This window comes from Ictalurus punctatus, chromosome 17 (genome assembly GCF_001660625.3).
Source record: "Ictalurus punctatus breed USDA103 chromosome 17, Coco_2.0, whole genome shotgun sequence".
NCBI lineage: Eukaryota > Metazoa > Chordata > Actinopteri > Siluriformes > Ictaluridae > Ictalurus > Ictalurus punctatus.
Window position 1 is genome coordinate 7,778,490 of NC_030432.2, and position 23,747 is coordinate 7,802,236.

Genomic DNA, 23,747 nt, shown 5'->3' on the forward strand with positions numbered 1-23,747 from the left:
GGTGTTTTAGCATACTACATTCTACTGTACTAAATAGTATGCCAAGCTAGTACGCCACCGTGTGGTGGTGTAGTATGTTGTGTTAGGTTTATTGAGGCTGTATAACGGTGTGCTGCGCCTCAGTAGCGGGGGAGGAGGGAGACCAACATGGTCACACGGAACTCGAAATTCTCTCTGTAGCTGTCTCTGCCGTTTTATCCCCCCGACATACAAGTGAACTGGCATCCTAAGGCATGGCAGCGAAGGAAGACATTTATTCCAAAATTATTCCACGCAGACTCCGGCCACAGCGGCACAACGCTATTAAACACGGCTCGCATTTGGACGTGCTGTTATCGATGGGTTTCCCTCACAACAGAGCGTAAGTGCATGACTCTAACGGTCCGGTAGAGAAATGTCTTTATATTGTACCTGCATTATGGGGTTCTCATGTCTGTATAAGTGCTTATAAGTTTATACATTTGATAAACTTTTACTTTTCATGGCTGCTAAATAATGACAGATTAACGACACTACAGATGATTGTTTTTTGTTTGTTTGTTTTTTCAAACACACACACAAAACACATCACTGTCCAATGCACTCAATTGCTGATCTTCTTACAAGGATGTTTTGATGTTTTTGCGTTGGAACTTTTTTCTTCCAAACTTTGTTTACACAAATAAGTCTACATCAAAAAAAAAAAGGTGCATTCTTCATTAAACCACAAAAAATCTAGTCTTCTGCTGTTGTTAGAATTAAAATATTTATTTAATTGTGAAGATGCTGTGAAGAAGAGAAGGACTTTTATATGAAGGTTTGTTGGAATATAATTTCTAATCAAGAAAATTCCACCCACTGTTATTAAAAATAATGCACTGTATTTATGACATTGTATACAGTATAGGATGCAATAGTAAATGAACATTGAATCCAATTTTTCCTTTTCTAAGGGGGACCGGAATTCACATGTAAAATTTAATGGTGCTGGAATATATTGTGATTTAATGTGTTTCCACTCTAGTTAGTTTGCTTATAAAGTTTATATAAGTTTACACATAAACTTACATACACTGACCATCCACTTTAATAGAAATACCTTTACATGTGCACACTCTTGCAGTTGTCCTGTCAGCAAATCAGTTGGCAGCAGTGCAGTGCATAAAATCATGCAGAGCTTCAGTTAATGGTGACAGTTGAAGATTAGAAAAACATCGGCAGGTGTTCGTACAGGTTTTGGTGAACTCATGCACACTGTAGCCTCAAATTGCTGTTCTTGGCTGACAAGAGTGGGACACAATGTGATCGTCTGCTTTTGTAGTCCAAGGTTTGATGTGTTTTGAGATGCCTTTCTGCTCACTACCATTGTAAAGAGTGGCTAATTGAGTTACCATTGCCTTCCTGTCAGCTCGAACCAGTTTGACCATTCTCCTTTGACCTCAACAATGCATTTCCATCCACAGAACTGCCACTTACTGTATGTTATTTTTAAAAAAATTTTGTTTAAATTTTTATGCAAGATTCTGTGTAAACTCTAGTGTCTATTGTGCATTTCTGAAGTACCATGATCAAAATCACTGAGATCACATTTCCCCCCATTCTGATGATTGATGTGAACATTAACTGTAGCTCTTCACCTGTATTTGCATGAAGCATTGGCACAAGATTGACTGACTGAATTATTGCATAAATGTGCAGTTATATAGCTGTTCTTAATAAAGTGGATGCTGAGTGTATATTTCAGGAAACAAGATTTTCAGGGATATGTGATATGATGTTATCGTGTCAAGCGGTTAGAGATTAAAGCCTTCTTTAAAGTTGCTAAGTTTAGCGCAGTGGTTATGAGTGAACAAAAACAGTGAAAAAAGATTCTGTTGACTTTATATTGCTAAAGCGTAAGAGAAGACATACGATACAGCAGATGCAGTTTATCCAAAAATATAAATAAATAAATACATAAAAAGATTGTGACCAAAATGTGATAAGTGATAACAGACTGCTAACAAGAATAATAAACAGTAAGCACATTTTCACTATTCTCAATTCAACTTATTTTGAATTTTGTAAATGGAAAGGTTCAGCTGTATAGGAGAATGTCGTGAATATTTACAATATTTATTACATACTATATATAGCACACACTCTCGGAAATAAAAGTAACTACTTATCCTTGTCCCTGAGGTGGTACTATTCAGGATACTTTTTTGTATCTTTAGTATGTATCTTTCACTTGAATATGTGGATATAATATACCCTTAGAATAATGTAGATAGATGTACCACTGATGTACCACTTAAAAAACCAACAACAGCTAATTACTCTAGGTTAGATTAATCTAAAACCTAATTAAGGTCATATTAAAGGTACAAAAGGTGACCCAGTGACACACTGCAACAAATGGCATCTTAGCAAGTGAAGATATCTTAAATATAATCAATTTATTTAGTATTTCCTATTATAAGTGTGCAATAAACCAAATATAAAATTATTAAACCTATTTCTAGACATTTTTCCTCATTTAAAGCTTTAAATTTGCTTATTTTATTGGCAAATACTTTTGTATCTTTCTAAAAAATAAATGCTAAAAACTAGTAAAATTATCTGCCAATAGAACAAGAATATTTCATATCTTGAAATTCTATCCTGAAATAAGTTTTACATAAAGGCTAGAAATAGGCTTAATAATCTTCTATTTGGTTTCTTGTACTCTTATAATAGGAAATACTAGCTACATTTGAGTACATTCAAGGTATTTCCACTCAGTGAGATGTAATCTGCACCACGCTTGAAAAAAATATGCTTTGGTTGTTGTTATGGAAAAGCAAAAGTGTAGTGGGTGGTTGACTCTAATCCAGGTCCCATTTCTTGTTATATTGGCACTGTAGGAGATCAGAAATGCCTTCTATTCCAGTTTTGCCCAACTGAAAATGTCGATGTGGATCACAAACTCCATGGTATAGGCTAGCACACAACGTTTGTAGATGTTATTTGTTGTGTTAATACTTTTTTAGGTATGTAATGTTTTTTGGTTATTGTTTTGTAAAAAACTAAAGTGGAGTAAGTGGTTACGCTGACCCAACTCCCATTTCTTGTTTTATTGGCACTGTAGGGGATCAGAAACACCTTCTATTCCAGTTTTACCCAGCTGAAAATGTCCATGACCGTGAGATATGGCAGAACTATGGCAAGTTACATGAGAGAGAATATATTATGCATATAAAACATGAAGGGGTATGCTGTAATAGGATAATAATAATTAATCATCAACTGGGTGGTGTGATTCCCACCTCAATGTTCCTTTTTCCCCCCCATAACAGCACTTGATGAACTATTTAATTCCTCCTATACCACAGCAATGTGCCAATGATTACATGTTTTTATTAATTAAAGAATGACACATTGTACTGTTTATCTGTTTGTGGTCACATTTAATGTTGTGTAACTTCCATTAAATAAATTAGTTCCTCTTATCACTTACATTATAGCAGATATAAACAGTTGTTAATTCACAGTCTCTTGAAGTTAATAAAACAGAAAAAATGCAGCTTGTTACACAGAAATCAGAAAGTGCAGATTCTTCCCTTCTTAGACTTTCTCATGGCAGAAAACCCATAAGAATAGCCTCACCTCTGACTGTTAGAAAAGCCTTGACAATGGAGATGCCTATCAAATTCTTAAATAAATGTCTCCTTACAAAATGATTCACCATGTCAACTATTAGACAGTCCCTCCAGGATTTTGTAATCACAGAAATTAATGCAAAATTAAGCAAACTCTGCAATATATGGAGGAGCTTGCAATGTCATGTGACATCATCACAACACGCATTCAGTCAAAGCCCTCTTTGATTCATGTGTATCGAACATGAGTAGATCTAAAAGGTGTCATTTAAAACAAACATCACTGTGAAAGTCCAATTTTGTGCAGTTGCATTTTTGCCAATTCAAGTAGTTTTCCACAAAAAAAACTCCACAATTTGCAACACACTTTTAAAAAAAAAAGCTGCAACAAAATCAAGCATTGGCTGCAAAAATCACCACAAAAAACTCAGTGAAATTCAGTGTGGATTGATTATACATATTCCTTTGTTTTTCCATGTGTTCCATGTTTTTTAAAAGTCTGTTTATTATGTAGATTGCCTGCCATACAAATCCCAGTAAAGTGACAATAGAAAAAATAACTTATTTTTATGAGAACATTAATATAGGCCATTATAGAAATCTTTACAGGCATTGTAGTTAATTAATTAGCACCTTCTGACTAATCTAATTTGATATTTCAACAGAACTGAGGTATTAATTCTAAGTGAATCCTTTCTCCCTTCTCAGAAAGTAAGGGAGAAAAGTTTTGAAGTTTTGGTTAGAAACTTTTTTGTGTTTTGTGCAGGCAAATGTGGTAGATGTTTCTATTTATCATCATAAATTTATGCTACTAAACAAATATGGATTCCGTTTTGTATAGCTTTTTTACAGCTGCATGGTAGGATATACAAAATTATGCTACCAGCATGCCACGTTTCTACTCTAGCTAGAGTTAACGATTGTGAAATGTTAACAGTGCATTAGCAGAGCAGATCTTTTAGAGAGAGATTTGCTTGTATTCTGTTTTATGGGCAGAAACGTCATGCTTTAAGTGGGCAAAAATGAAAGATTAACTAAACTACTAGTGTTTAAGTTGTAAGTTAAACATTGTACTGCTGTGTGGTATGATTCATAAGAAGATCAGAGTGCTGTTGGAAAAATGTAACGGGAGGAAAATGTGGCGGTTTGGTCTCAGAACAATGGAAAGACATCATGAGCGGATCTCACATCAGGTCTGACTCCACCCACTGAACTAAAAGAAATTCATCTCGAAAGGAGTTTTAGTCCTATAATGAATTACTCTTGAAAAATGAACAGTATCTTGCTGTGGTCATTGCAGTAGCTAGCTTAGACACATCTTGGCCCTTCCTTTTTTCTTTATTACGTTTACAACCAAGTCAACTCATGCTTTCAGGACATGTCAGTAAATGCATCATGAATTCTGACTCACTTTACAGCAAATTCTTGTATGGCAGAGAGAATCATAGTAGGCATTACATCAGAGTCTTTAACTTTAGCCCAGGAAATCTTGCCTACCAGAAAGTTCATTTGATCCCTAAATATCAGGAAACAGATAAGAAAAAGTCAACGTGAAGTAAAAGAATGTCTTCTGATTGCTCTAGGAAATTGTCCTTTGTGTTTGCAGCCTGTGGCTTAAAGGAAAAACCCTGTACAACTTGCATTAATCTTTATAATTAACATATGATCTTCAGTAGCCTAGATTTATTTTTTATAATGCAATTCTGAATGGACTTTTTTAGTTTAAACTTCTTTAGACATGTTTGTCTAAAGACTTGTTTGACTTTGCTTAACAGTTTCCTACATTACCCACAATGCATTTTCGACTACCTGCTGAAAATGGCACCAGTGGGATTTAGCCCTTGTTTTATCTCTACTAAAGAGAGCGATGCAGCAGTCCTTTAGTCTGTCCAGCTCTCTTAGCTCCTCATCTGTACACTCTGCTTAAACAAAGAAGGTTCGAGGGCTTCAACTTTGATCCTAATACAACAGTCAATGGCATCATGCTTGTCATATTGTAGATCGCTAACAAGCTGAGGAGAGTCTCTGCTGTTACTCTGTGCAACTGTTTTGTATAGCTATATTGCTATATAAGGCCAAAAACTTTGCTTTCTCTACTAATCTGTATTGGATTTCTCATTAATATGACATTGAGCATTGCTGGAATGTGGTGAGGAGAAGAAGATCTTGCTCTTATGTTTGACATTTTTTTTTCACCTGTTAAACACCAGAATGTCCCCTAAGAGATCAGTCTAGCAGACAACCACTAAATAACCACTAAATCAGGTGTTATGGTTAGTGCCCCCATTTGTAAATCAAGTGACCCCACATGGGGCCACGATCCCTAGTTTGAGAACTCTTCACATCACAAAAATATCAAGTACTGTAAACATGTTTCAGAGTGGAGTTTTCCTTTGAGCTTTAACACAGAAAGTTATTAATACCCCTTATCACTGTCTCATTTTTGAAATATTGGCCCATTTTATTGTTCGACCCAAAGGAAAATGGAATGTCCCATATTTGTTTAAGAGAACTTTCAGAATTCTCACTTGTTCAAACCAGACATAACTTTGCAGTTTGATGAGAGACATTCAGAAGTATCACTGTGTGCTTAATAACTAAATGCATGCACAGTAGAGTGGAAACACCAGGACACATAGCATCTGTGCTCATCATCCCATGACTAATGTTCAAGTCACAAGGTGCTGTCTTTCAATCTTCTTTTGACACAAGACCATTTGCCATGGGAGGGAGCCTAAAGTCTTGCAGCTGGTTTTAAAGACAGTTATGATCTCTTTGTTTTATGAACAGAGGGCCTCCTGTAATCTCTGAGCCTTTGCTTTCAGCAAAAGGACACTCGTTCAGTTGGTTTTCTTTAAACTTTACATTTATTGTACAATCCTTCAGGGGTTCTTTGTATAGTCAAGGGTTCTTAGCTTCCTAAAATGGTTCAATTTAGAACCCTTATGATAAGCAAACACTCAGCTGTAGAGTTCTGCATAAAACAGTTGAGGGCTTAAGTGGTTCTACAAGACTGAAGATGAACCTGTCTAGGACAATCATTTTTGCAATTTATATTCCTTAATCAGTCAGATGTAGAATCTATGAAAAATACTGAATGAATTTAGAGTTACATCAAAACACATTACTCCATCTGGTGTTCACCATCTTTAGGAGAATTTCCCCTTACATTTTCACTACTGCAAATCTAATTAGCTTTTTGGTTATTATTTAGAATTAATTGTATTTTCACTTAGATGTATAAGGTTTCAAAGCAAGTCTTCTGCCTGTATTAATATTTTTTGCCTCAAGGACTAAAAGTTGCATAATTTTTCTACAAGCAGAGTGAAATTGAGATCATGCTGTCATTATGGTTTAGTTGAGATGTTGCTGTTAGTTTCCATAATGAAACATGATACACATAGCACTGCAAATGGCTTACTTTACTTGGCTTTTATTTCATTAAGTGAACATATCATCTATGTGTTTCTCCAAGTCTGGCTATTTTATTGTCCTTTCTTTGGAACTAAATGGTGTATACTGGCCTTTTGATGACTTCTTGTTTGAGACCAGCTGTAGGCTGGGCAGCAGTCACAGTTGTGTTTGCAGGTGTTATGGTTCATGTTTTTGGATGGACAGCTGTGCGTCTCTTGTCCCCTCACTCAATTGCTGATTCAAACGCATGTTTGGCAGACATAGCAGCTGTTGTATCATGGGCTGTACTTGAGCCAATGGAAATGTGTTTGCACTAGTCCCATTGCTGCCTATGCTCCATCATATGTAATCTCAGAATAACAGAATCCGATGCAGCACTACACTCTGACACCAGAAGCAACTGAGACAATTTTAGCAGGGTTAAAAAAAACACTCAATATACTGACAAGCTCTGGTAAAGGCATGCAGTCTGCATTTTTTTCTGCAGTTTGCTTCACCACCATCAGTGTAGAGAATGTATTCGCCAGAGTTTGTGTGGGTATCCTCTCAGTAGTGAGTCCACCATCTGTGTCTGTTGTGCCCTTGCCAAATAAAGAGCGTGCATCCAAAAGTAAATGTCCTTCCAACCTGCTGCTACACTGCCTCACTCTCAAGCTCTGGGAGATGCACACTCTCAGCCTGATGGATTTAGATTTGTGTTTAGACCTTTTGCCTTTTAAATAATGATACAATTGAGATCATTTTTAAATGGAAAGACTAGTTGTATTTTCTTGCAGCTTGTCACATTCTTATTGTAAGCAAGGCCTCTGAACAAAGCAAAGCATGTTCTTTTATTTCTTCTTTTTCTTCTCCTTTAAAAAACTTTTTTCTTTTTTTATTTTATTTATTTTTTAGACCTTTTGCCATGTTCCTTGGCAGATTTCATACACTATTCTAAGAAATATCTCTGTGAGCAGACCTGATTTGTGTCGATCTGCCAAACAAAAGAAATGCCATATAAATAGTGCCCACTCGGGCTGAATTTAGAAAAGCTACTCATCATATTTTAGTTGAAATTATAATTTCTAACCAACTGTGTATTGTTTGAAATCAAAAAGTTGATTTTTTTTAATATAGTAAAATGGATGAACTGCAAAGCCCTGCCCCACAGTCTTAGTATGGTTCTTGATCAAATCAAATATGTACTCAAATGAAATCTTATACTGACCTCTACCATACTTTACCAGTGCAACATTACAATAAGCTCGTATTACAGTTATGAAGGGAAACCCCTTTGGCACAACTTGGTTTTTGTTTGCATTTGATGGAACTGTACTGCCATAGAGCCTCCAGCATAATACATATCTGTGTCCAGAAATGGAAGAAAGGAAGCTTGCTATTTGTTTTTTGAAAACATAGCTGGTGCTGATAACCAAGTATAATACATAAAAGTATTATATAAAAGTATAATAAAAAAAGTATAATGGTACAGAGGGCAGATTTATTCACACTTTGTGACTGCACAGTCTTTCAGATATACTGTACTCTAGTGTAGTTGTGTAGTTGTGAATTTCTGAATTCTGAGATTAATATGACTTTGATTTCATAGAACAGTTGGGAACAGAAGAACATTATACTATTTGTCTTATATATTATATATGTGTGTATTCAGCAAAAAAAAATGTCCTCTCACATTCAACTGCTTTTATTTCCAGCAAATTTCTTAACATGTGTAAATATTTGTATAAACATAAAAATATTCAACAACTGAGACATAAACTGAACAAGTTTCACAGACATTTGATGAACAGAAATGGAATAATGAGTCCCTGAACAAAGTGGGGGTCAATATCAAAAGTAACAGTCAGTATCTACAGTGCATCTCATCCTCATGGACTGCACCAGATTAGTCAGTTCTTGCTGTGAGATGTTACCTCATTCTTCCACCAAGTCATTTGTAAGTTTTCGATCATGTCTGGAGGGACAAATGGTTAGCAGGTGAGCAGGCACCCTAGGCTTTCTTCTGGTGTTTTTCAGAGTCAGTAGAAAGGTCTCTTTAGTGTCCTAATTGTAACTATGATATTAATTGCCTACCGCCTGTAAACTGTTTGTGTCTAAAGGACTGTTCCACAAGTGCATGTGCAATAATTGCTTATGGTTCACTGAACAAAAATGAAAAACATAATTTAAACTCTTTCCAATAAAGATCTGTAAAGCTTATTTGGATTTTACAAAAAAATTTACAAAATTTTACAAAATCTCCTGAAAAAGGGATGTTTCTTTTTTTTGCCAAGTATATATCCAGAAATAACATATAATCCTAATGTGATGCGTATGTGGTGTGGTTATAAATAGAACTGCTCTTTGATTTATCATAAAACATCATTATAAACAGGAAGCATAAGGATGCTGGGCCTGATGCCGAGAGATTTCCCTTCTGAAGAGTAGCGGGGAGATGGTGTGATAGCGTCTAAATGGACAGCTGTGTGGGGGTGGAAAGACATAAACGTAAACGTAGGGTGAAGGTCAGCAAGCTCTAATAGCACACTGAAATATGTATAAAGCCAAGTGTCCAACAAACAGTCAGTTAGTGTAGCGTAGCTCCAGCAGATGATGCTAAATTAGTTACATTTGAATTGTCACCTTGTTAAATCTAAAATGATAACACTTTGATGCTACAGATGCAAAGTGCAATTGCAGTAATTTAATCATGTGGTTCACAAGAGGCTTGCATATGGATTGAAATCGTCTTGATGTCCTCCATCTGTAGAGCACGGTTGTAATGAGGCTTGCATATGGAGACAAATTATGTGAAGGTTCCAACCATCTGTTCAGCCAGGTTCTGATGATGATAGACACTCTTTATGATCACATTATGTACAATGAAATCTTAGTTTTGGAATCAAATCCTTATAATGAGAGGTATATGTATGGTACATTGCTTTTGAAGGATATTGTTATTCACCTTTGCCAAAGACAAGGATTTTAGGATTTTATTTTATTCAAATATCCTCAGCCTCAGCTGCCCAAAGCTAACGGTGTGTCTAATACACAGTAAATTCATTACAAATACTTCAGAAGCCTGTGTGGTATTTTGGTGTATAAAAACTGTAACATGGCTATAACTTTTACTGTTAATACTATGCATCATTTAGTGTAAATCATTGCACCAAATAAACTTTGCACTTCAATAATATAAGCAAACAAGGTAAGGAAAGGAGACGTGTAAGCCCTGATAGCTAATGTTTGCTAGCCACATAATAGCCTGCTAGTTTAAATAGATAATCCACATTGCTGATGGTAGTTACTTCAGTATGAATTCAAAATATAATTAATAACCAACAGCTCCATGTTGGTGTGTAAAAAAAAAAAACATTGGCAGGAGTCTTTATTTCTGGAGAATTTGTCTGTCTGCTTAACCCAAAATCTCCAGTTACATTTATTCTCTGACAAATGCTTGAATGCAGCTCATACTCAAACCAGATTTGCGAAAAGAACGTGTGTGTCCACATCCAAAACCCTTAGTGTCTGACATTAGGGTAAGACTCTGTAAATTATTCTAACAAAAATTTTAACTCTAGATGACTGAATGAATTTAATCTATTTTTATAGTGGTGGATGAATTCTTCCTAACCCAAGTTTTTAATTCAATTAAATTCGGTTTTATTTGTATAGCGTGTTTAACAATGGACATTGTATCAAAGCAGCCTTACACAAATGTGGATATAATATTTTAATTTAAAGTCATCCCTAATGAGCAATCCAGAAGCAATGGTGGCAAGGAAAAAATCCCAGAGGTAACAAAAGGAAGAAACTTTGTGAGGAACCAGACTCAAAAAGGAGCCCATCCTCATCTGGGTGACACCGGATAGTGTGATTATATATATTTCACTTGTATGTGTGTATAAAGTCAAGCAGTGCTAAATGAGTTAAAAGAAACTTGAGTATGAGCATCATTCGAGTTTCTTTAACATTTTTACCTTCTTGTGTGAACAGAAATATGCCACATAACTGATCAGTACACAGCAGTGTTGGGTAAATTACTCAAAAAAAAAAAAGTAATCCACTACAGATGACTATTTACTAATTTAAAATTGTAATCTGATTACTTTACTGATTACTGCATGTAAAAAGTAATCAGATTACTAATTACTTTACTTTCACATTACTTTCAAAACCTATCAAACCTACAAAAATACACTGTGAAGTGACACTCATAGATTTTTTCAGTAGTTTTAGCATGCATCAATCTATGACATGATTAGAAAAAGTTGTATTTTTATCCTAAAACCTGCCTTGGGTGTTGTCACTGTTTGTAGGACTACCAGACTGATAAAATATAAAACTTTACTAACTAGGCTAGTTTGGTGTCGCTAGTCAATGGGAGGCACAGCTAAGGTATCATTCTATGGGTTTAGCTGCTACAGTGCCATGCAAAGTACATTATTTTCCTCATGCTCTGCTCATTTCATGTTCACGTAAACTGGAACTCATATAGACATTTACACACCTTGTTTTCCTGCTCAGCATCAGAGGATGTTACGGTTTCAGTTTCCCCTTTATTGGTTTAATAAATAAATAAATAAATTGGCGCATATAAATTTTTCCTTTCCTTTACTTTGATTGTGCCCTGTGATGGACTGGCACCCTGTCCAGGGTGTACCCTGCCTTGTTCCCCATGCTCCCTGGGATAGGCTCCAGGTTCCCCGTGACACTGAAGAGGATAAGCGGTATAGAAGATGGATGGATGGAACCTGTGTATATATCAGCATTTAACAACTTAGCATACAAACTAAAGAAAGATGTACAGATAAGCCATTTGCTAGCTGAGTAAGCTAGACTACTAGCCTCTGTATTATACTTAAGTATATTATACTAACTATGCAGCTAGAAACATGTATGAAGTAAAATGAGATAACTAGCTCTAGCTAGCTAAGGAGCCTAGCAAGCTACTAAAACCCTCACAGATTTGGGTAAATCAGCTAGCCAGATCATATTTCTTTATACAATTTTACTCTTACTTGAGTAATTGACTTGATCATTACTTTTATATTTACTCAAGTGAATTATTTCTACACTATCAGTAGAGGTTGATTATGACCCTTTAAACAGTGTTTACTGTAGTTTCATGTGCTTTTTATCTGATTTCATGTTTCTGTGTTTAGTGTGAGCAAGGCAAGAGAGTTCTCAGAGTAATCAGGAAGTGTGGCCTTTCTGTCAGTGCACTATGGTTAGCGTACCACTGTGGTGTACTTAAAAATGAGAAATTACTGATGTAACTGTCACATGATGAAACCTCATGCTTAAATTGAACTTCTGGTAATTGTGCATTTCATGCTTAATAATTTCCCCCCTTTTCTGCACATTAAACAAGTTGCTTGCCACATATCCATCCATATTGAATTTAGGGAACAGGTGATTCACAGCTGTTTTAATTGCATTTCTTAATTTAGCCATATGAAAAGTAGCATACCAGTGTTTTTAACACATGACACCACTATCTTTCAGTGTAACATGGGCTGTGGTGTTCTTTACTAATGTCAACTCTGTCTTTGGGCACTGTGAAGAATCTATTCTACACTAGGCTAAAAGTGTCTGGATGGGCTACTGTTGAAGAATTACCTAACTCTGTTTAGGTCTTCGTTTCAGAGGCATTAGTAGACTGACCTTAAGGGGAAGTTGTAGCAAACTATGAGGTTTCACTTCAATAGTTAATAAAACCACTGTGAAAGAGATCTCTGGACACCTGTCTCACAAGCCTGAGGTCTTAATGCACTCACGCAGTGTGTATATGCACATGATGATGTTTTACATTAAGGTTCCCTTATCTAACATTATGTACTGCACTAATTAGAATTAACAAGTATTACATTTAGCACTAATAAACCATAAATAATAAATGTAAATGTTAATTGCACTTTGACATATTTTGTAAATGTTAATTGCACTTAGTGTTTATTCTATCCATTGCTAAATATAAGTCCACCTAAATTAGCAAAAATTATGCCCCTAAATGTTGATAATTACTGAACTTGATTTACGTTGTGTAAATATTGGAACTTGCTATTTATTTGGGTTTATTTTTTCCAGTGAACAGTTGTTTATTGATTATTTGTTTTATTTATTTTATTATTTTTAAAAAAGCATCAATTAATATGAGTTCTACTTTACTTTAGTAATGCTATTTAAGGTTCATTAATGTTCACGATTTTAGTTTGTTCATGTTAAATAATGCTTAAATAATGTCAGTTAAGGGAATCTTAATGTAAAAGCTTTACCATATTACAAGCATTACCAGCATTTCACCAAAGTATTCTGCAAAAGAAGTATAAATGTTCAGCTATAAATATGCTGTAAAGCTCATACCCTTGTTATTTTACTGGGGCGGTGGATATGACACACTTTCTCATGACTCAAATCATTCTTTGCTAATTATCTCATTAGTGAGCATGCATCAGGTCAGACGGCATTAATTATCCCAGATATACAACATCCACCACGAAACAAGTCCCTGTTGGACACAAGGCAGTTCAGGCAGATGTAGTTGTGGTAAGTGAAGAACACGTATTAAAACTATTTCCTGGTATGAACATAGGGCTTTTTTTTTTTTGGTGGAGCTAAAGAATAAGGCTTGCACTTGAAAACCCTCAATTCAACTGAAGTTTGCCATTGTCTACTTTATTTTTCCATGGGGTATGGAATAGCATATTACTTTGCAAACCCTAGCTGTCAGTATTCTAACATTAGGTAAACCCCTTCTAAGGGTTTCACATGTTATGCTGGTTTCACTGTTACCCCAAATGTACAAAAATATGATCTTCTATTATATCAGATGCTAATAAGTGACCAAGGAAGACCGTTTGCAATTCTATTATTTTTAAACCCTTAATATGCAAAGGAACAGTATACTCATCTTCTCTCCCACATAGCTTAACTGTTTCCACACACTCTTATGAAATCATCAGAGCGGTGTTTTATCCACCATACAGCTCTTTCTGTTAAACGTTCTCCATTTTGTCAGCAGTCATGTTAAAACACTGTATACAAGCCCCAGTATGTCATGTATTTGTGATTGTGAGTCACATCATGGAACACAGAGTATCACTTCTTAGCTCTGTAGCTTCATGTACGCCCACATGGTTTTAGTCAGCTCAAGCACGAACCCCTCTCATGATAAGCTATGTGCAACAAGAAAAAGAGACAGTGTTACAATATGCCAAAGAAACATCAATGTACTTCATATTTTCCCTTGTGTTATACTGTTTATGCTGTTCATTGAGGGGGTCAGAATTAATGTGGTGTGACAGAAAATTAATGTGGAAAATAAATATAGTTCTACAGTGCAAAAAAAGAAAAACCATCAGCTTATTTTACACCAAACATTTCCATTCTCTTTGAATGAAAGATGGTGAATGATTATTTTGCTGTTCATTGACTGGGCGTGCTGTCACATCATCTATCCCTGTTGATTGCAGGTTAAAGGCACTGGTTTCTACAGGAGGCCGGAATGTACAACTTGCATGTGACTGGTAAGACCCTTTTTCATTTCCTTAATGCTGTAAACAGTCATACCAAATACATACCGCCCTCAACATTGATTCCTTCCAACTGTGTTCTGCTGCCTCCCACTGGCAGTACTGTATTTGTGTCCCGTCTTAACGCTCCAGGAGGATCATAGCACAACACTGTTCTTGCTTTAGTCTAGCCTTAGCCTTAGACGTGCATTTATGACTTGTATTTATTCAATGCTGTTTTCCTGCATTAATCCAAAAAGCCTAGGAAATGTGTTTTGATGCATTTACATTAGGGCTAAAAGTAAATTATAAGATCTTACATATTTCATTGTTGAGTTTTTGCCCTTGAATGCATTATATATATATATATATATATATATATATATATATATATATATATATATATATATATATATATATATATATATGAACCATTTTGAAACTTGCATTTTAAAAAGTGTTTATACTGTAAAGAAAAATTTAAATGCATTAATAATTGTCTTGGTACTCTGAATCAAAATCAGATTGAATCATGAGGTCCCTAAAATATAGATAAAATACATAATGCTAACTGCTAAAACATATTGTTCTGTCATGTAAAAATGACAAAAAAAAATTACAGAAAAATATGATGGATCATTCGTATGTCAAATGCCTTGAATGTCACGTTATGATTTTGCGTTCTGAAAATGTTGTTACATATCCACTCTAAAGTCATTTGGAATGTGTATCTTGCACTTTCCTGGCGCACATTGCATAAGAAGCCCATTAGAAGTGGTAGCCACTCTTCCAGCCAATTAAAAACAGCAGTGTCACTTGGTCCCAGTCTTATTCACTGTCAGTGGTGGAAGGAGAGGATTTAGAGCCATGGTCTTTCAGTATTACTGTTTATTGTGATTTATGTAATGAAACTGACATTAGCATGCTCTTGAGCAGCATTGTGTATATACTCCCCATGTCTGTGTAAGTTTCCTCTGGATTCATGCAAAAATTGCTAGCAGATCAACTGGCAACTCTAAATTGAGAATTAATATGTAATTAATAATATATATATATATATATATATATATATATATATATATATATATATATATATATGTATATATATGTGTGTGTGTGTGTGTGTGTAATTAATAATAATAATATGTAATTAATATTAATAAATATGAGAGAATTAATTAAAATTCTTTGGGTTACCTGTAGTACCATAACTATAATTTTCTGTAATATACTGTAAAGATACTTGAGAGATTTGTGATCTGTTGATCTCCCCTCTGCAGGCTTTTCTCCCATGTAGATGACCCTTTTCTGGACGACCCCTTACCCAGAGAATATGTACTGTACTTACGGCCGAGTGGCCCTCTTCAGAACCAGCTGTCTCACTTCTGGCAGCAGTCACGCCTCACCTGTGGCAAGAACAAAGCCCACAACATATTTCCTCACATCACGCTCTGTCAGTTCTTTATGGTGAGCTTTTTATGGTAGTTTATTTTCATACCTTTTCTTTGAGATAATATTTTTGTTCCATGCTATATGTATATAGGTTGGCATGGTGGTGTAGTGGGTAGCATTGACAACTGATAGTTCCAGGTGCCCCAGTTTGATCCCCAGCTTAGGTTACTCTCTTTGTGTAGTTTTGTATGTCCTCCTCATGTCTATATGGGTCCCCTCTGGGTTCTCCAGTTTCCTCCCACTCCCAAAAGCATGCCGCGACTATAAATTGACCCAAGGTATGAATGGATGTGTGATCGGACTTCAGCTTATATATATATAATATATAAATATATATATATATATATAAATCACCACATAATAACAAAATGACACCAAACATTACATGCAAATATACTGTAATGGCATACTTACAAATCATTGGCAGCTTAAATGTTTTGATGTGGGAATGTCATTTTCTCTGCCCCTCGTTCCTAAGTGCATATTACTATTATATCCAGTCCAACACAGAATTTCTGCAAAAAATCCACTGAATGTCTAACACAAGTTTGAGGAGAAGTGATGGCCTCATTCATACTATTGTACTAAAAAGAAACAAACTGTGTTGCTAGAATAACATACCTCTAACAGTATTTTGGTTCTAGATTGCTGGTGTTCATTTGAGTAGTTGACCATTACCATGAGTATGCTCATAATTTCTCATATTTCTCTCTTGCCCCAGTGTGCAGACAGCAAGGTGGAAGCTCTGTGTGGGGCTTTGCAGTCCACAGTTAATCAGTGGAGAGGCCGCTTCCCTAGCCCTTTGCCCTTAGAACTCTACACCTCTTCCAATTTTATTGGCCTCTTCGTCGAGGAGCAGGTGGCTGATACCCTGAAGAAATTTGCTTTCGACTTTGCTACAGAAGCTGCCACTAAAGCAGGTAGAACTAGGGTGTAAAGAGTAATTGATTAGACACCATCCAGCAGTCTATATTTGCTGGATCACCAACCTTAGTCTATATTTGTAATTATAGTAAGTTGCACCGATTCAGAATAACATGTATCAGGCAACAGTTTGGAGAAATTCATGGCTGAATCATTACAGGGATCTTTGGTAGCCCATTATGACTCACCCACCTCTTTCAAAACTGTTACATTTATTGAGACATTATCAAAGTCATTTTTTTGCCCTGTACATTTCTATTTCCCTCTCTTTCTCTCCTTCCATGGTTCTCTGTTCTTGAGAGTCCTGTGAAGAAGGCCAGTCCCATTAACTTTTTTTTCTGGTTAAAATTTAGCTGCTTGCAAAACACTGAATAATATTACTTCTCATTGTAAATAACCATCATGATGAATCACATAATAATGAATTGTTCACTGATTTAAATGATCACTGTACAACTTCACCACATTTGAAAGGAAATGAGCTTGAAAGGATGTGAGCTAATGGAAATTTCTCATCATCTTACAGATGTACAAGTGGAGCCACAGAAGAAGCAGCTGCATGTGACTCTAGCCTACAACTTTCCAAGCAGCCATTTGGCTTCCTTGGAGAAATTGGCAAGAGGAATTGAAGTCAAGCTCAGTTGTGATTGGCTTGCTGTTCTCTTCTCGCGGGATATCAGATTTGCAAATCATGAGGTAGGTTTTGGAGAGTAATCCTGAATGTGAAAGACCGTTCAATGACTGTTTGCATCATTCTGGTTTTATTAGACCCAGATTACACAATAGCCTACACAATTCAGGGCTAAATAACTGTTGATGTAACATACTAGCTATACATAGTCCATGTCTTGAACAAAATATGGATATGTCTAAACACTCTTCTCTCTTTGTTCCCAGACTCTGAAGGTGATGTACCCATACATTCCCCAGAATGAAGATGAGCTGGAGCTGATACCAGGGGACTTTATTTTCACCTCTCCAGTGGAGCATATGAGCACCAGTGAGGGATGGGTGTACGGCACCTCTCTGAGCGCAGGGCTTTCTGGGTTGCTTCCTGAAAATTATGTTAGTCGGGCTGATGAGTGTGACACTTGGGTCTTCCATGGGTGAGCATGTTTAACACTCACAATCTGTCTACATAGGAATGAATAAAATGATTTCACTTAGAGAAGTAATTCATTCAGGGTTACAGTCAGGGTTACAGTCAATCCTTAACTTATTCCAGGAACACTGGGCATGATGTGAGAGACATTCACTTACTCATTCACACACACACACACACACTCACATACTCATTCACACAGTTTAGTGTAACCAGTCCTCCTAGTGGCATGTTTTTTGGGCAGAACCTGAACGAAATACATGTGGGCGTAGGGGAGAATTCGCACAGAAATTCTACACCTACAGTAAATCAAGCTTAGGATCGATGTTTTGTATGATAAAAAAATCTGTTACTTTTATCAATATAAAAAGAGCTAAACATAATCTCAGATCCAATGACTGTTCCACTGTTGTAGTATTGTCTCATGTTTAAGAATCAGAGGAAGGTTACTGTTTTTCATTATACACAGGTCACACTCATTCTTCAGTGCCTTGCCTTCAGAAAAAAGCAACAAAGAGAGCAAATCATTGGATGGGCTGCTCAGCATTCAGTGCCTAGATAACTCAAAAGCTGGAGACTCATCTATTATGAATGTGGTCTGCCAACCTATGCAGGTGCCATTTTTATTAAATCACTTGCTATCAGATAACATAATAATTATGATGTTAAATGTATTGTATGCTATACACACATATAATTTAACATTTCTTCAACAGCCAAGCATAGTATTATCAAATTCATCTTAGATTAAGAAAGCTCGCAGAGGATTCTTGCACTGAGGTAAATAAACATTAAAGTGAAGCTGTGTAGTTTGACTGCTGAATGCTTTGTGTTGGTGCAGGTACTCAGAGTTAACAGTCACTCTCAGGCCCCTAAAAGAACCCTGTTTGTATGTCGTCATGGAGAGAGGATGGATGTGGTGTTTGGGAAACACTGGCTCTCACAGTGCTCAGATGCCAAAGGTAGTGGGACCTATACCACTCACACAAACTCTCTCTCAAGCACACATACACATACCATAGATAAAGAGTGTCTAATTTGGTCTTTCTGCAGGCAGATATGTGCGAAGTAACCTGAACATGCCCCCTTTTCTGCCTGCATGGGGTGGAAAGCGAGATTATGACATGGACGCTCCTATTACAGTGTTTGGGGCAATACAGGCCAGAACTGTGGGTATGTGGGAACTTTTCGTCCTACAGTTTTTTTTTTATTTGTTTTTTTACATAAACAGTTCAGAGAAGCTTTGAGTGTCTGAATGTGTGTTGCAGGTGAAGCATTACTGGAGAATAATACTATTATTGACTTTGTGTACTGCTCGCCCAGTCTCCGTTGTGTCCAAACAGCCCACGAGATTCTCAAAGGTAATTGTTTAATTAGTCATTTTTATCCATTTTTCCACTGCAGCATACAGTGTTGTAAAAAACTACCACAATTTTACCCACCAAATATGTATTTATTGTATTAAAATATATATAGTCACACATGTGGATATTATGACAAATTTCAGTCAGTAGGCCAAATATAAGCTCTGGGGTTACTGGGTCATTGTCACAGCTCAGTCAGATCAGAACTCAAATTCCCAAGATGCAACTCTCACTTCTCATGCACGCATGCGCTCACCATCCCCAGAGTTCTGATCAGACACACCTGGCACCAATCACACACACACACACTCTCACCGCTAGTACTTAGGGAAGTCATTCACCCAGAATCTCTGCGAAGTATACGCTCAGTCAATTCGTTTCTCTGCGATACCAAGCCATTCTAGTTAGTTTGTCTTCGTGTTATCCTCGACCCTTGTTTCCGGTTTCGACTACGCTCTCTGCCTGACCCCGTTTGTGTTGTTCGTCCGATCGCTTGACCTTTGCCTGTCTTACGACTACGTTTCTTGTACTTCCCGATACCACGCTCTACACCTGCCGCCCGCTCCTGCTTCCGTGCCAATTCGAGGTTCGTGACAGGTCATAATGCATCTTTTAACACAGTTGACTATAGAATACTTCTAGCCAATTTAGAAAATAGTGTAGGACATTCTGGAACAGTCCTTAAATTGTTAAGATAGTATTTTGAAGGTCAGGGTCACTTTGTCATCATTGGCATGAATCCTCCAAGGATCAAGTCCCTTTCATTTGATATTAGGACAAATCCTACACAACAAAAAAATTACTTACCATAATTATGGTATATATATTCAAATATATATTGCTGTCTCACCAAATGATTATGGCCCAGTAGATTTGTCTGTAAGTCTGGGGTCACTGTGGAAAAAAAATATAACTAATTAAATAAATCAAGAGTTGTTCCACTTTGTTTCCAAATACACAGAATATTCTATTTGTCAGCAAAAAGGTACAGCTTGGAAATAGTCCACATACAGTGCTGTGAAAAAGTATTTCTTTGATTTCTTATGTTTTTGTGTATATCTCATACTAAATAGTTTTAGATCTTGAAACGAATTTAAAACAAAGGCAACCTGAGTAAACACACAATAGTCTTTTTATTTATTAATTTTTATTTAAGCAAAGAAATTTATCTGACACCCATCACCCATGTGAAAAACTAATTGCCCCCTTAAACCTAAAATCTGGTTGTGCCGATTTTAGCAGCAATAACTGCAACCAAATGCTTCCAATAACTGGAGATCAGTCTTTCACGTACTTCTAGGGCTAGGATTTACTCCTATGCTTTGGATCATTGTCTTGCTGCATAATCTGGTTGTGCTTGAGTTTCAATTTACAGAATGAAGACCGGACATTCTCCTTTAGGACTTTCTGGTAGAGAGCAGAATTCATGTTTCCCTATTCATGTTGGAAAACTTTTTTGCTTCAATAAATAACATTATCATTTAAAAAATGTATTTTGTGTTTACTCAGGTTGCCTTTGTTTTATCTTAGATTTTGTTTTAATTCCTGAAACAATTTAGTATGAGATATACACAAAAACAGAAGAAAACAGGCAAATACTTTTTCACTGTAGTCCCTAAAAACCACAGACCAAGTACAAAATTGGTGTTATAATAGACTGAGATCTTACCAAATCAGCCATCCTGTGTCTTAAAACACATCTAGAATCAATAATGTACTGTATTTTACCAACAAGACCTAGAGAAATGCATCCATGCTTTTATTACAAGCAGGATTAACTTCTGTAACTGTAACTCTTGATTGAACTTTCCACAAAAAAATAAACTTATTTGAAATGTTACTGAAAGATTTCTAACCAGTTTCAAACAAGCAGAGCACATTACTCCAGTTGTAAAAGGTTAAAACAAACAAACAAAAACACTATTTATTTTTGCCTACTTTGCACTTTATTTTCTGCATTGTCCTTTCAATAAATTTTTCATTTATCTTCAGTAACCACCTCAGGTTCATGATGGATCTGGAGTTTATCGAGGGATACTGGGTCAATCCATGCATTTAACTGTGCACACATACATTCATATACACATATTCACACCTAGAGTCATTTTAGAAGAGTTAATCCACCTACTGTCATGTTAACTGAAGCTGTAATAGCCTAAATGTATAATTACATGGACTTGGCAAGAAATAAAATGAAAGAAAAAAAAAAAGTGTTAATGAATGCACATAAAAGAACCTTGCAACTAGGCAAAAGTACTCATCACGCCACAGATAAACCCATAATATTGTTCCTCAAGGTGGCACTATAGGTTTTATTTTAACACTTGGAATCTAAAATGTTGCCCAGTGTAAGACCATGTCAGGATTACATTAACATACAATATACCTTATTGTATACCTTTTTTAATGATGGATGATATTTTGACTTATCCATGAATGCCTTTAAAATATAGTAAATGATGGAAAATTCTCATTTTGAATGTGTGTAATCAAATTAAAGAGTTTGACTATGCACAAAAAAACCCTTTTTACCCCCTTTCCAACGTACAATGATTTTGGCCTCGTTGTTCCTTTCCATGTACAGGTATGAAGCAGGAAGCGAAGTTGAGGATGCGAGTGGAGCCGGGGTTATTTGAATGGACAAAATGGGTCTCTGGAAATTCTTTACCTGCATGGATATCACCTATAGGCCTTGCTGCAGCCAATCTCAGTGTTGATACAACATACAAGTACAAACAAATCACCTGATTATTATTTTATAGTACTGTATTTTTATATCTACATGCCATGAAACTACTATCAGAATCAAATATAAATCATCAAAGGAAATATTTATATATTCACAGACCTCATATACCCATTACTAAACTAAATGTGTCTGAGTCCTATGACACCTACATGAGCCGCAGCTACAGGGTGACCAAAGACATTATGGCAGACTGCAAAAATAAGGGTAAGTACCAAATAAGTGTGCTTCCTTAAACAGTTTATGGTTGTGCTACAAGCAAGTGCTCAGCGTGCTTGTTTATCTGCTGATAGGAAACAACATTCTCATTGTGGCCCACGCTTCATCTCTAGAGGCCTGCACCCGCCAGCTCCAAGGCCTCACCCCACACAGTGCCAAAGAGTTTGTCCAAGTCGTCAGGAAGGTGTTTATGTTTCTTTTTTTCTTTCTTTCAGAATACTATCTGTAGCTTTTGACAACCTTTTTAAACTCAACCTATCTATGAACATCAATTAAGAAAATAGCCCATGGTGCACGATGCGTCAGACATGCCCACACGATTCCAAACAATTGATTTGACTCTTGTGGTGTTGCTTGCCTGTTTGGTGGTTTGGGATCAGCCTGATTATTTGATCATGACAAATCTTGCCTTTAATAGACATATTTTCCTGTTTGATGTGTACTGTAGCCAAATTCCTGTTTTCCTACCAAAATTATGCTAATATTAAAATGTTAATTTATCTTACCAGATTCCATATCTAGGTTTATGTGCATGTGAAGAGCAAGACACTGGTGTGTGGCAGCTGGTAGACCCACCTATCCTCCCCCTCACACATGGACCCAATCATAGCTTCAGCTGGAGAGAGACTCTACAGCAGGAATGACATTCCCTGACCTTTCTGCTAACAACTCTGGAGGGCTGTGCATCCTGCTGTCTTAGGTGCACTGGAACGCAGATCAACATTTTTGTGCTTGTGTGATTAATCTCTGGGAATTTAACATCATGTTTTATGTTTACAAGTGGAATAGGGACAGTAAACTGATGGTTGTATTTTATTTAAACATGTGATAAGGTTATTTTGGATTCAGGATATTCTCAGGGCATTGGTAATCACTCTTAATAGGTGAGGCACAAGACCAATGGCACAAATGGCATAATTCACCCAGACTGTCTACAGACATGACTTTGGGATCAGAAGCATAAAACTGATAAAAACTAAATATGTTTTGTGTAAAATTGTTCCTTGGTCTCTCAAAAATATGATTGGGAGGGTAATATCTGCACCTCTCTTAGCACTTTTGATAATCATGCTATGCATATTAACTTGATCAAACTATAACATGGTATTAAGGCACTGCTTTGTGATTTACATTTAATTTCTGTAAGTAAATAAAGGCACTTCACTAACAAGCAGCCTAACAATCTTTTGAATGCACAAATATGCATAAGGTCTTGCTAGCTAAAATGTTGGTTAATTATAGGGGAAAAGGGACCCTGTTGTCCTTCATTATTGGATGAAAAGTTGCATTGACATGTGACAGCTGGATGAACACCAAGAAGAGCGCATGCCTTTAATGCAATGGTTTTGTTCGGTCTGCATGCAAAATCCAGACAATTATTTTTTACTAGTTTTAAGTTTCCTATATCATTTGGTGCCTCATTGAATATACAGT

The 23,747-nt window shown here is 36.3% G+C and overlaps 1 protein-coding gene and 1 long non-coding RNA gene across 2 annotated transcripts in view; one reads left to right on the forward strand and one right to left on the reverse strand.

The window, feature by feature from the left end:
- LOC128635257 (uncharacterized) overlaps positions 1-19,930 on the reverse strand; it is a 38,614-nt gene extending 18,684 nt beyond the window's left edge. The window contains exon 1 of the long non-coding RNA XR_008398192.1: positions 19,712-19,930. This is a non-coding gene — a long non-coding RNA (uncharacterized LOC128635257). The remainder of the gene's footprint in view (positions 1-19,711) is intronic.
- On the forward strand, positions 106-23,484 carry ubash3bb (ubiquitin associated and SH3 domain containing Bb). Its single transcript, XM_017491732.3, has 14 exons — positions 106-361; positions 14,468-14,521; positions 15,787-15,973; positions 16,680-16,878; positions 17,409-17,578; positions 17,780-17,988; positions 18,454-18,598; positions 18,826-18,946; positions 19,038-19,157; positions 19,253-19,345; positions 21,933-22,077; positions 22,195-22,301; positions 22,388-22,497; positions 22,823-23,484. The coding sequence occupies exons 1-14, from the start codon at positions 234-236 to the stop codon at positions 22,955-22,957; spliced, it is 1,923 nt and encodes a 640-aa protein (XP_017347221.1). The 5' UTR covers positions 106-233; the 3' UTR covers positions 22,958-23,484.
- The last annotated feature ends 263 nt before the right edge of the window (positions 23,485-23,747 follow it).